At 44.6% G+C, this 14,038-nt stretch overlaps 1 protein-coding gene across 1 annotated transcript in view; it reads left to right on the top strand.

Moving 5' to 3' along the window:
- The first annotated feature begins 10,309 nt into the window (after window positions 1–10,309).
- Window positions 10,310–14,038, top strand: part of LOC117653372 — a 33,635-nt gene continuing 29,906 nt past the window's right edge. Inside the window, exons 1-2 of the mRNA XM_034399007.1 lie at window positions 10,310–10,554; window positions 13,016–13,144. Coding sequence (XP_034254898.1) covers window positions 10,390–10,554; window positions 13,016–13,144 — 294 coding nt within the window. The 5' untranslated portion in view covers window positions 10,310–10,389. The remainder of the gene's footprint in view (window positions 10,555–13,015; window positions 13,145–14,038) is intronic.

Below are 14,038 nucleotides of genomic sequence, written 5' to 3'. Positions count from 1 at the left end.
TTTTCAGCATTTCCAGTAACTGAGGCTGGAAACTGTATGCACCGCCATCATGTTTAAAATACCCATTCAGAGCGCTTCTGCATGGAAGCACCAGAATCTTTTTTTCTCGGAGATGGTCATACAGTTTTGAATCCTCGATACGCATTTGCATGCATTCATAAACCCATTTGGTTCCAGATGGTCCGCATCATGGTCTACGCTTAAAATACACGGGTTCTCTCAAAGACGCAGTTGTAAGTGATTTCTGAACTAAAGTATTGGCCGCTGCAGCTCGTCTGCTTCCGCCACCCGGCCACCCGCCGGACCGGGGCGTGGCGTGGCGGGTCCGAGCGAGCTTGGCATCAGCCGCGCCATAGGAGTTTCCGCCCCCTGCAATTACAAAACGCTAGTTATCTCCGTGCCAGGACGATTGCGCCCACTACTTCATAGCCGCAAAATGATCCCCTAGGGGTGCCCTAGTTCCCCACAAATTATTGACACATTGAGAAAACTCACCCTGTACAATTGACCCCCAATCTATAGATTGGGCTTCTCATCTGCAATAGTTTCAAAAAAAGCAACAACAATTTTTGGAACAAAGTTTTGAACAAAAAATTGTTGAACGGAATCATTATTCTAAGAATCTTATGCATTTTCATTGGTGTGCCCCAATAAAGCCCCTTTTCGAATCATCGGAGAGCACCCATTATCAGCATTGCGAAATGCTGAACTTTCACTCATCCTGATTCGTTAAACTGCGTGATGGAGTCGACATGAACTGTGTCGATGTTCGTTTCACGTGACGGGCTGAGAGTCCCTTAGGACTTTTTATTTTTGTCCCCTCAATCGACTAATGCGGGCTTCGATCGACGCGATGCTCGCTGGGCCTCGCCACAGACCCACCCCTCTTTACTTTCCAGCACGGTCGAAGCACTGCCAGAAGCTTCATTCATTACGACAGACGCGACCAACGGGTGAGCGGAGGTGGGCGTATTCCACAGGTAAAAATCGTGACGAGTGCATTCTTATGAATCCGAGAGGATTAAGGGCGCAGTAGCTCTTCGTGCACGTTTTTTCTATCTTTTTTTTCGACTTTTCTGTTTGGATCTCGATAAAAAAGACTTGCATGAATGCAAGAAACAAACGGCGGTGATATAAAAGATCAGACTTTTTACAACAATTTAAAAAAAAATGTTTTAGCAGTTAAAAAAGGCGTTTTTATGAAGCACGGGAAAAGGTCTGAAAGATTAAACCTGGTGTCACTGCGCGCACGATTGCAGCTAAAGTTTTCAACATTTTTTGCAAAGTGCGTCTGAAAAAGCAAAAGTTGCCCACAAAATGAACCTCGGGGGTTCAAATCGGACGGAAGACGCTGGTAAAAAAGGCACACTTTTCACAAGTTTTCCATTGAACGAATTGTTTTTGTCCGATACTAAATATGTAGTAGTATTTCTCTTCCGATATTAACCCCCGTAGTTCATTTTGTGGGCAATTTTATGCTCTTTTTTATGCATTTTACTGGTTGAAAAAAAGTTGAAAACTTTGGCTGAAATCGTGCGTGCAGTGACACCAAGTATGATTTTGCAGACCTCTTACATCCCTCACTATAAATGCCTCCCTTAATGCTAAAACCATTTTTTTTGTTTTTTTAAATTGTTGCAAAATGTTTGATTTTTTTTACATTGTTACCGCCGTTCGTCTCTAGCATTCATGCAAGTCTTTCTTATTTAGGTGCAAACAAACAATAAACAAAAAAATTAAAAAGCGTGCACAAAGTGCTACTACCCTTCGTACTACCCCCTTAAAAGTCGCCATCACATGTTCCACCATGTCTGTTTTCGCCTAAGGTTTGTATGTCATTCTAAAAAAGTAAGAACCGTGTCGTTGAATGGCAAGAACGTTCGTAATTCATCCGACAGTGTGACCCCAGTGTGACCTTTACATTCGTTTTTTATTACCTTTCTGTTGGCTGCAGCTTGGGGTGCAACCTGAAAGTGTCCATTGAAATTATATAACAGGAAAAGTAGCGATATACATCGGCAACTTTGGCCCGTCCCGTACATTTAGAAATGTGTGAATTTCGCTAATGTTTAACCCTAACGGGATTTGAACCTCAGTGTGGGGTCCAAATTTATGTTATTTTCGTCATCAGCACCTTTAAAAACATCAGAAACAATGCAAAAACTCGAGTAAAAAGAATGTTGAAAATATACCCCACTGGGATTTGACCCCGGGTCCAAACTTCTCCAATTCACTTGAAACTGGCACCGTTGGTTTTTTTCTCGTCGCCCTGATTCCAAAAATACCCCTACATGTCCTGCTAGCTGTATCCGTTGCCGAAATCCCCTTCGACCCCATGTAGACCATGATGCACCTGCAGCAGCGCCCCCGGGGCTCGGATCGGATTTGCTGCCACCGGGCGGTTCTTAGGGTCACCCAAGGAGGCTGCATACCAAATTTGGTCAAGATCGGACCACGGGAAGTCCTCGGACGAACGGACGGACGGACGGACGGACGGACGGACGGACGCACAGCAGGGATCATACTATATGCCCGTCCCTCCGTCATTTTTTTACAAAAAATAAACGGGACGGGCCAAAAACTGCTTATCGAATAAATACATTCCAAGCATGTGAGAAACACGTACCACTAGTGTGTTATTAATTTGTTGGAGAGGTCCATTACTATGAGGAGCAACCGTCTGGCTTGGCAAGTGATTCTGGTTGTCAAATTTTGTGAACTGTGAATAGCAAGAGGCTTTGATATAGGTTTGGGTACAATCTGAAAGTGTCCATTCAAATGACAGATTAATAGTGCACATTAAAAAATATACATTTTAACAGCGGGACAACGCATACCATCAACGTGCTATTAATTTGTTTCAGAGGACCATTACTATGCGAAACAACCGTCTGGCCTGGCAGGTGTACATTCTGCATGATTCTCGGTATGCCCTTGTTGGCTTGTTGCCCATAATGGCTTATGCTGTTGCAGACAGACTGACTCTTGGGCATAAATGGCATAGCAGCAGTCGTGAAACAGGTTGCGACGGAGAAGACGCACAGGAATGGACCTGGTGCCGGTGGCGGCGGTCTGGCTGTGGCGTCCGCTCATCTGGCTGCTACGATGTGCGTTGGCTCTTCCGGTCGGAGGGTCACTCGGGAGGGGCGCTCTGCGGCCGTGGCCTGCCGCGATCGCGTACCCCGTGGCTGTGGTCGCACTCTCCGCCGGCATCACCGTGACCCTGATTCAGAGCCGTCAAAACGCACCAGGTCTTGCCCTTATATACCTTTGGGGTCGGTTAAGGTAGACTTGGGGCACGGGGTGAAAATAGGACAACTGCTTCCCGCGAAAGCATGACATTTTTGGGCTCATGCTATGACGTATGTTATTTTCTCAATGTTAACAACACATTGGGTGTGGCGTTATTTCTGAAATTTTAAATCTTGTCCACGAATCAGCTGCCCCATTTTCATCCCGTGTCCTCAAATAACCCTGAGAGCTTAAACTGCAGTGGTATTTCTAATGTGATAAGTTTCATAATTGCTGCGATAAAAAGGCTCGTGTGATTCCTTCAAATTATCGCATCTGTGGCAGCAATAAAAACATTGTCGCATTAAAAATGCAATAAGTCCCTTAGGGTTTGGCCGGTCTGGGCCTAGATCATCACAGTTTTGGTGTGATAAAATGATAACTACGCTAATAATGCGATAAATGCGCTAATGCCATTCAATAATTATTGCACTTATAATATAATAACTCGCGCTGCTCGCTGGGGGCTCCGCCCCCAGACCCCCGCATGTGTGGAGCGCGTGCCGGAGTATTTAGTAAGTCCGTGGTGACCAAAGGCAAATTTTCTTAGGAAGTAAATGTCCTGCTTCTTTGAAAGCTCTATTTAACCGCTTTTGACCATATAATAAGGCTACTTTTACTGCCCAAATACATAGCTTGTATTGCATTGGCTACTGTGGCAGTCAATGGGTGCATACAAGGTCCGGAAAATATTGAAGACTGCTTTGACAAGGATAGAGGTGAAAGGAAAAAAACCTTAGGTCTCTACGACCACTCCTTGACCCCAAACATTTCTATGAGTGAGTGAGTGAGTCAGTGAGTCAGTCAGTCGGATTGGGGCTATATAGGTTCTTGATTGATGAGTGAGGGAGTCAGTCAGTCGGATTTTGGGGCTTTATAGGATCTTGATGACAATTGATGATTGATTTTGAGGATGTTGCCGGTGACGGGGACCCGATTGCGGCACAGTTTCGGAAACGTCTCGACCAGACCTACCGATGGGGCGAATAAAAATTTTTAGTCGGTCGGTCCCCTTTTTTGAAGATTGAGTGGATTTTGTTGAATTTAGGCCTGTTTAATCGTTTTTTTGAGGATGTTGCCAGTGACGAAGACCCGATTGCGGCACAGTTTCGGAAATGTCTCGACCAGACCTACCGATGAAAAATTTTTAGTCGGTCGGTCCCCTTTTTTGAAGATTGAGTGGATTTTGTTGAATTTAGGCCTATTTAATCGTTTTTGAGGATGTTGCCGGTGACGGGGACCCGATTGCGGCACAGTTTGGGAAATGTCTCAACCAGACCTACCGATGGGGCGAATAAAAATTTTTAGTCGGTCGGTCCCCTTTTTTGAAGATTGAGTGGATTTTGTTGAATTTAGGCCTATTTAATCGTTTTTTGAGAATGTTGCCAGTGACGGAGACCCGATTGCGGCACAGTTTCGGAAATGTCTCGACCAGACCTACCGATGGGGCGAATAAAAATTTTTAGTCGGTCGGTCCCCTTTTTTGAAGATTGAGTGGATTTTGTTGAATTTAGGCCTATTTAATCGTTTTTTGAGGATGTTGCCAGTGACGGAGACCGGATTGCGGCACAGATTCGGAAATGTCTCGACCAGACCTACCGATGGGGCGAAAAAAAATTTTCTAGTCGGTCCCCCTTTTTTGAAGATTGAGTAGGTTTGCTCGGAAACGGTGAGAAATTTGTTCCCCTTTTTTGTAGATAAAGTAGGTTTTCTCGGAAACGGTAAGGAATTTTCGATTTTTGGGTTTTTTCCCAAATTTTTCCCCTTTTAAAATTTGGAATCGAATGGAAAAAACCGCAAGTCTCTACGACCACCCCTTCACCCCAAACATTTCTATGAGTCAGTGAGTCAGTGAGTCAGTCAGTGAGTCAGTCGGATTGGGGCTTTATAGGTTCTTGACTTTTTCATGGCGCTACTAATGCAATAAAAACGTTATTGCTTTTTAAATTAGTTCATTATTACACTTGGAAGATCAGTGTGAGCGTACGGGTTTTTTTTTTTTTTTTTTTTCAAAACGGATTATTTTGAAACGGTATGGTGGAATGCTTATATTTGGACCCTATCATAAAGGATGTGACTTTTAAAGAGAAAAACCTGTTGCTACACCTGAAAAGAAGAGACCATCCGGGTGATTCCGTGCGTAGGGGCTGTTTTAGCCACCTTAGAAAGTCAAGTAATCAATCTTGCTTGTTCGGCCGGAATTTGGCCTAGATGGCATCAATTGAACCCCAGGAAGACACTCTGAGCGTGGGCGAGCTAAAAGTTGACTTTCGTTTTCTCCCCCTATAAAATATGACGAAATTTACTGAAAATATGACGGAAATTACGCTTGACGGAAATTACAAACAGGTGTTTCTGGCTCACTGCAACTGCATATCGCCACAGAAATATGCCATAAAGTTTGGCACACTAGTTCGACGTCAAGACACATCTTTTTACGTGTAGGGTGTCTTTTAAAACCCAATAGACGAGGAGCGAGAGGGGCATACGGAAATTACACCAATTGTTACAACCCACCGATTTCACACACAACTTCCACTCGCACACTCACACTGCGCGAAAAAACCACAGTAAATCCCGTTAATTTTTTTGCCGGGATTTACTGTAGTTCAGGACACAGTATTTACTGTGCCTGGTTACAGCATTTACTGTACCTGGTACAGGATATTCCGTACTCCACTCCTGTGGTAACAGTAAATCCCGTACAAAGTACAGTAGATCCTGTAAAAAAAGTACTGTAAATCCTGTACTCTGAACTATAGTGACAGCTGTACTAATCACTACAGGATTTACTGTGATTTTTTCCCACAGTGCACCCCCCTCACTTTTTCGCCACCGAAACTCGTTCATATGGTAAACAGACCGTTAGACTGTCCCACGAAAAATTCGATGTTTGAAAATGCAACCTCTCACCCCGGACTTAAGTTCCTTATGCAAAAAAAAGGAAACCATGATTTTTTCAGAATTTTTTAACAGAATTTAGAGGTCGCGCATCGGCAAAAAAAACGTTTTTTGCCATTTTTTTCGAGTTTTTAGAAATTCCCTACCACCACACCACACCCCACCCCACCCCCTCCCTTAGTAGGACTTCTAGTGACCCCGTGACGTCGTTCTGTAGGACACCCGTCCCTCCCGAGTCCATATAGACCCTCAAATCGACACCCCCAAAAAGATAAAAATAAGTCGAAAAAATTTTATAAAAACTGCAAAAGTTGTGCAAATGTTGTGTTTTTTGATAAACTGACATCACAGAACGATAGAGCGTGAAAAATTACGTAGGGGTGAAGACAAGTGAGCACGCCACACAGTCAGTTTCGGTTACATAAGCGCGAGCGAAATAGAACGCCCCCGATTTATTGTGTGGAATGATGGCGTCCCGACGGAAGAAGAAGGTGCACTGGCTTGTAGGTGCTGGCTTGTAGCTTCATGATGAGCTACGTCAAACAGAGAGTCTAGCTGGTCTATGAATGACTGTTTCCTTAGCTCGAAGGTAGGTGAGCCTGCACCCTCGTCTTCCGTCGGGACGCCATCATTCCACACAAAAATCCCAAAACACAAACGACGATTCAAAACAACGCTCGCAGGGCGTTCGTTTTGTGTGCGCGGCAAAGCGCGCGAAAAAGGGGGCGATGTAGTTCCCCTGGCTACCGACAGGTGGCACCACCAGCGACCCGCACCATATGTTTGTAATTTTAATACATGCAGAGCTTTATTTCGTCAAATTTCATATAAAGCAATCATCAGATGATTCTTGACATCCCACAAAAGGAATAAAAGCCCCACACTTCAAGTTTTGCACAGGAAATGTATGAATTCGTGGGGGCGTTCTATGACGTTCGCGCTTATGTAACCGAAACTGACCGTGTGGCGTGCTCATTTGTCTTCACCCCTACGTAATTTTTCACGCTCTATCGTTCTGTGATGTCAGATTATCAAAAAACACAACATTTGCACAACTTTTGCAGCTCTTTATGAAATTTTCGACTTATTTTTATCGTTTTGGGTGCCGATTTGAGGGTCTAGATGGGCTCAGGAGGAACGGGTGTCCTACAGAACGAAGTCACGGGGTCACTAGATGTCCAACTAAGGGGAGGGGGTGGGGGTGTGGTGTGGTGGTAGGGCATTTTTAAAAACTCGAGAAAAATGGCAAAAAACGTGTTTTTGCCGATGCGCGACCTCTAAATTCTGTTCAAAAATTCTGAAAAAAATAATGGAGTCCTTTTTTTACATAAGGAACTTAAGTCCGGGGTGAGAGGTTGCATTTTCAAACATCGAATTTTTCGTGGGACAGTCTACAGACCGTGCTGATTCTAAATAGGGTGATGGTTTTGAGCAGGGAGCACTCCTAGTAGTTTTTTTGGTGCTTACTTTGAAACCGCTAAGGTAAAAGTCGGAGTACGGTGGACATTTAGTATGCGTTCTGAAAGTACAGTTCCAATCAATATACGATCTTCAAATTCAAGCAAGATAGTCACTATTAGTTAGAGATTTGATGGGTGTGTGTGGAATTCGAAGATTTGAATGGAACAAAGGGTTACAGAGCCGCAAAGTTGGCGTAAGGTGCGAATGGACATGACGGAACTTACAAAATCGACCCTTTTGGCCCCTCTCCCGCGTCACATGTTAGCTTTGAAAGTTCGTATACAAAGGGAACAAGATATTCTAGTGCCAAACAAGATTCTTAAGTGTATAAATGGACTGCACTCGAATAAGTTCGCTCTGGGGAGGGTGAAGACACGAAAACGCCCCCTACACGGTAAAAACGGTTCCTGGTTTTCCCAGGTGCTCCCTGGAAATCGCCTATGCCTTCACCATTGGCTTCCTGGGAAAACCAGGTTCCGTTTTTACCGTGTACGCGCGGAATCACCCATCCGCGTACAAATATGTTTAAGGAGGCATTCCCATACTACGTGACCGATTTTGGGGAGGGAGGGTTTCTCAAAATACCACTTCAGGTCACAGGGAGGGAGGGAGGGGGGGGGGGGGGGGTGGGGCAATTCACGTAGTATTTCAAAAGCGTCAGTTATTAAACATTTCAAGCGTTCAACGCGCCGCCGACTCGCTGTAACGGCGCGGCGTGACGGTTCCTGCGGCACGGCATGGCTTGACACCCCGCACTCCTTCTCCGCGCCCATGTGAAATGTTGTCACAGTTTTTTTTTATTTTTCTTCCAAATCACATTGTTACACATTCCGCTCTCATTCCAGGAACGTGACACAACGCTCAAACGAACGTGACAAAGTGTCACGTTCTTTTGAGCGTTGTGTCACATTCGTTTGGATGTGAATCGGCCAAAATCTTGTTCACGTTCAAGCGAATGTGACAATGCTCAAACGAACGTGACATTTTGCCACGTTCGTTTCAACGAGATGTCACGTACTTCGAATGAGAGTGTTTTTAAAGCGCACGCGACGAAATGCGAGAAATTGGCGTACTTTTGAAATACTACGTGAAAAGTGGGGAGGGGTTCAGGCTAATACCACTAGAGGTCACAAGGGGGTAGGGAGGGGTCAAAAAGTGGCCTAAAATCGGTCACGTAGTATGGGAATGCCCCCTAATCCGTTTCTCGTTAGTTTGGGACCTTTATGCATGCAACGTCTGCATTATTACATGATTTTATTCCGCGCATGACTCCGCCGGAAGTATTCTGCAATGTTGGGATCCGTTCGATGCATCTGAAAAGGTTAAAAATTGCCAACAAAATGGAACTGTACATGTCACAGCAGACGAAAAGATCCACTAGGAAAGTCAACCTCATTTTCAGGTTTCCCGTTGAAATAGCTTTTCTTGTGCGATACGATGTTGTAGTCGGAATCGAATAAGCAGTGAGCTCACATAATTTTCTATCGAGCAATTTTCCCTTAAATTTAAAAGACTTCTTGTTGCATGCAACAGCTGTTTTTAACGTGGATTTTTTGATTTTAAAACCCTCAAAATTAGTAAACATTGTGCTGCAAAATCAGGGGAAAAGGTTCTTGAGACAGCGAAGCCTCATGGTAAATACCGTTCCAGGTTTTCCATTCACTCATGGCGTGAAAGAAATCCTAGTACGGCGAAAACGGTCCCTGGTTTCAAAATACGTCCCTGGAAATCACCTTTCTTGCTGCAGCCAGGAACGGTATTTGCCGTACTAGTATTTCTTTCCGTGAGTGAGTGAATCGTCTGACGCACGGAAAAAAAGCTGTTGGTCGTCACGATCGGATGTACTCAGTTGTCGTTACAGTGATTGTGGGCATCGAACGGCTTGATTCAGACAACCAACTAGCGTATTTATCCTCTTACAAGTCACTTGGTCGGCCCGGGCCAATCGTCACTACCGACCGCTCTGCTCAAGGAAGTTCGGTTCTGAGAGTCGAGGTTTCACGGACCTGCCGCTTGGTGACGGCGTGCCCGTTCGCCTATTAGTATTTCCGATTTATGTTACTCAAGTAAATAATTTTCGCAAATAATGTTGTCTGTTGCCTCGGTAAATATGTTCTCTAGCCGTCGGCTAAAAGTTCTGAACAAAATATTAGACTGAAGTCGAGAAGAACGCATTTTCATGTTGCCTCTCGCTGGCGTCTACGTTCGGTCAATAGGTTAGGTTCAGGCTTGATCCCCAACCACTTGTCTTCTGCTCATTCGGGGAGAGAGCGGCGGTGCGGCGTCTTCGCCGTGCCGTCTCATTCATTTTTTATTGTGATGCCAGTTTTGGATCACAGTGTAAGAAACACTACATTTGCGAGGACCACAGACCAAGTTGAAACAGAGTTTGCTGAGCGTTGCATAGAAATTCCCCACGAACGAGATATCGGCTGAAGTGTCAGATGAGTTGGTTCTCTCAACCAACTTTCTGGTCGTCTCGAAGAGGCACTAAAATCATACCTTCCCTGCAACTGATGGACGACGGTTCTAGGATACCTTATTCTTGGTTGTCACAATCAACACAGTCGTTCTGATGGCCAGCTTTCCTCAGCTCGGTGACATGGTTCTCACGATCAGAAATCCGGTAGTCCCCCAAGCTATCGAAGAAGATGGTCGTGGCGATCGAGATTCGGTCGCCACGACCACGGATGTTTTTCCGTGCGAATTGCAGCAGCAACAGCCTCGATCAACTTCATGGCCTTCTTGTACATCATGTGGCTGGCGCGCATGGTGATAGACCGATGGTGTTGCACCGTGCATCGCTTTGCCTTGTGCGACCTGGCGCGGTGCGCGGCGCTCTACTGCCAGAGACATCCCCCGTCCCGGGCGGCGTGGGCGACCCTGCTCCGAACCGCCATGGTGAGATTTTCACCAGTGACAAAAGAATGGAGTGACACACTCTGTAAAAAAAAAATATTATGAATTTACGGCGGAATATTTTCCGAAGGTTTGTGGGAATGTTCTAAAGTGCTCTGTAAATGTTTCATTCCTACAGGACTTTTTGTAAACCAACGGAAGTTCGTCGTTAATTTACGAAAGTTCACAGTAAATTTATGAAGAAAGATCGTAAGTTTACAAAGTTTGCTGTTAATTTACGAAGGGCTTCGTAAATTTACGACGGGCCTTCGTAAGTAAACGAAAGAACTGATGGCAATTGGCCGTGCCAACGAAGAAAGAAGTGCTCCAGGACGCACCAACAAGAACAGATCTGCTTTAAGGTTGGCATTCCTTCCTTATGCACAAGTGGATTATTCAATTGGATACTTCCTCCTGTGTATCTTGAAAGAATGAGAAAATGTCATACCAAAAATGAAAGCTTTATCGCAGTAGCTGGATGTTTGGTTTCAAGTTTGGACTCCGAAAAGCAGATCTGTCTTTGTTGACACACCGTAGAAAACGGTAGAAAACTTCTTACTGTGTTGACGCGATGCGGTTGATCACAGGACCTATCGTAAAATAAAACCAATTGCAGAAACAAAAAAAAATAATTAAATAAATAATATATAAAAAAATATATAATTACTGGGACGACTTAGGAAGGGGGCCACACGGGTTGGGACGGGATGACCCCGGGACGTACTGGGCCAGGTACAAGTTGGTCGGGACGAGTTGTCCGAGACCCCAAAGAACAATATTGTTTTCTGTTGTCTTTATCTTACGATGAAAAACGTAACCGCACTGATATTTCTAATTTGATCGGTTGCATACAATGATCAGCGATAAAAAGGGTAAGGTAAAAAATCAATTGTGGGTCACGAATCAATTGTGGGTCATTTTTTTCGACGGGTCACCGCAACCCCGACGGAGATTGAATCGGTTTGAATTTCGCGGTAGACCTTCCTCCAACCTTTCTTTGTCTCCCCAAATAGCGTGTATGTCCGAGCGACGACTGTAACAGCTCATATCAGGCTTCAAAGGAAGGCCCTTCAAAAAGTCGTGAAAAAAGCGCCCATCCAACGAGGCGAAAAATCGTTTGTTTTTCAAATTGCCACCGTGAAGCTATTACGAGGTAAAACGGGACGTCCTTGCTGATTTAGGTTCATAATAGGTCAGGGAACATAAATTTACCATAGTACAGCCGAAATCATTCGATGCCATGGTGCGCGGGTGATGGCAAAGTAGCGTTCGCTACCATGCCCGACCCATTATTTTTGACGAATTTTGCGGTAGTTTTTCTTATATTTTTTGTTTTCTGCGCTTCTGAATGACTGATGTATCACAGTAAATTCCATTTTTCTGCTCAGTCACATATAGTACTACGATACGAAGGTTGTTAAAGCTTAGGCTACAGGCCCGAATGACAACGCTAGCTCTTACTTCCAGTCCGCCATAAAGCTTTTTTTGTTGGGAAGGGGGCATTGCGGGGCTTACATAGCGCCCGGAATGGGACCGCTCTCTAACTGCAGGCTAGGCACCCGAGGCCAGTCCGGCCCTGTAGGAGTCAAATCAATCCCTACAGACTAAATATTCTGACTGAAATAGATTATAAACTGTAGCAATACCTCACGATGACAGGGTGTGGTGTTGGATTGTCTACCACACCGGCGGCCCTAGAATATGCATTTCGTCTCTAGTCCAGGAAGTTTTACTCACATCTGTCTCACAGTGAAATAAGCCAGTTTATGTCGGTTTATGTATTTTTCCTCTTTGAGTGAAAAACGTGCCTGCTTGGTTTATTGAGAACCAGGGACCTTTTATTAATAAAAATAAGAAAATATCTTGCAAAAGTGGTCAATTTACAAGCAAAAAGACGAAATGGCCCACAATTGATATGACCCAGAATTGATTCATTGTGCTACAGATCCTGCAGTTTTCACGATTCCGAAAAATAAATTCAAAAGTGAATTCCTCTCGCATTTAAGCAAATCATATCCAAATTTGAGCTTTCTACAATGCTGACCCACAACTGGTTCCAAAAATCAATTGTGGGCCAAAACAGACTATTTTTAAAACAGCCACAGCTTAGTAAATATGGATGATAGACGGGGCTACTATGCTGCAAAACGTAGTCCAAGGACCATAGTTAAAGGCCCCACATGTACTTTTGTCACCAGGTCAAAATTAAAGGCCTTAATTTGGAATTTTCAAAAATGTGACCCACAATTGATTTTTTACCTTAATGTGATTTCCTTAAATAATCGCATCCGTGGCAGCAATAAAATATTATCGCTTTAAAAATGCAGGAGGTGTCGAAGGTATTGGCCGGCTTTGGCCTAGATTATCACAGTTTTTAAAATGAGTTCACTCAGAAAGCTAGTGCGAAGCCGGGAGGAAAGACGTGTCAAGAGGACGCCTTTATTCCAAAATGAGCTTCTTTCAGATAATCGTATTCCTATTTGCCGCTGGACTGTGGGTGAACACAATCTGGAACGAAGGGGCGTACCCCGATGCCGTCAGCGTCTTTCAAGTGCTGCATCACGTGGCATCCTCAGTGGCACTTTTGACAGAGGCAAGTAGCTGTTCCAACCCTGGGAGTTGCTGCGTGGAAATGGTTGTGAAATGTGAATGGCTAAATTTCAAGGCAGTTGTCTGCCAGAGTCGGGTTTATTCGAATTCTAAACTCCACTCTAAATGTCATGGGACGCTCCAGCTAGCGCATGCCTGCCAAGCGTGCACTTTCTGATGAATACATGCCACGTTCACACGTCCACGCTTCCTAACGCAGGCAACTCCCTCCCTGCTCTAAATATGCTTCAGGTAGCGTGTACATGTCATGTATGCACTAATAAGTGCATGCTTGGCAGGCGGGTCTAGGACAATTCGTCCCCGAAAATTGGTCCCCGGACTATTCGTACCCCCTATTTCGTCCCCGGGACAATAGGTACCCCACACTGTTCGTCCCCAAATGTGGCTGGACCCTAGACAATTTGCCCCTAAATAATGTTTTTCAGAATTTCATTTTCTTACTTCAAAACTTAAGGAAGAAAAGGTGCAGCCAAAGACTTTTATATATATTTTCCGTCACGTTGTGGCCGACGGCGCGCAGGTAGCACAGGATGTCGTCTGCCTCGTGGTAAGTGTCGTAGCGATCTACAACACTAACACTCTTATACACTAGTAGCCAAGGAACGTGACGGCACGTTCGTATTCACGTGATAACGGCGATGTTAGTTTAGGCGTGACAAACGGCGAAAATTTACAGACGAACGAATGTGACATACGGCACCGCTTTGTCACATTACTCCGGGTGTGAAATCAGCTGGAGAACTGTCAAATTAAAACGATTGTGACACCCACGTAGTACTGTGACATTCGTTGTAATCGTAATGTGACATGCTCAATTTTTCTTGTTCTTTTGAATGTGACACGCCATGATTGTTGGATTATGGGGTGTCACGTTCGA

Source organism: Thrips palmi, unplaced genomic scaffold (assembly GCF_012932325.1).
Source record: "Thrips palmi isolate BJ-2018 unplaced genomic scaffold, TpBJ-2018v1 HiC_scaffold_8, whole genome shotgun sequence".
Classification (NCBI taxonomy): domain Eukaryota; kingdom Metazoa; phylum Arthropoda; class Insecta; order Thysanoptera; family Thripidae; genus Thrips; species Thrips palmi.
The sequence above is the reverse complement of the archived record's forward strand: the minus strand, read 5'-3'. Positions and strand labels throughout refer to the sequence as shown.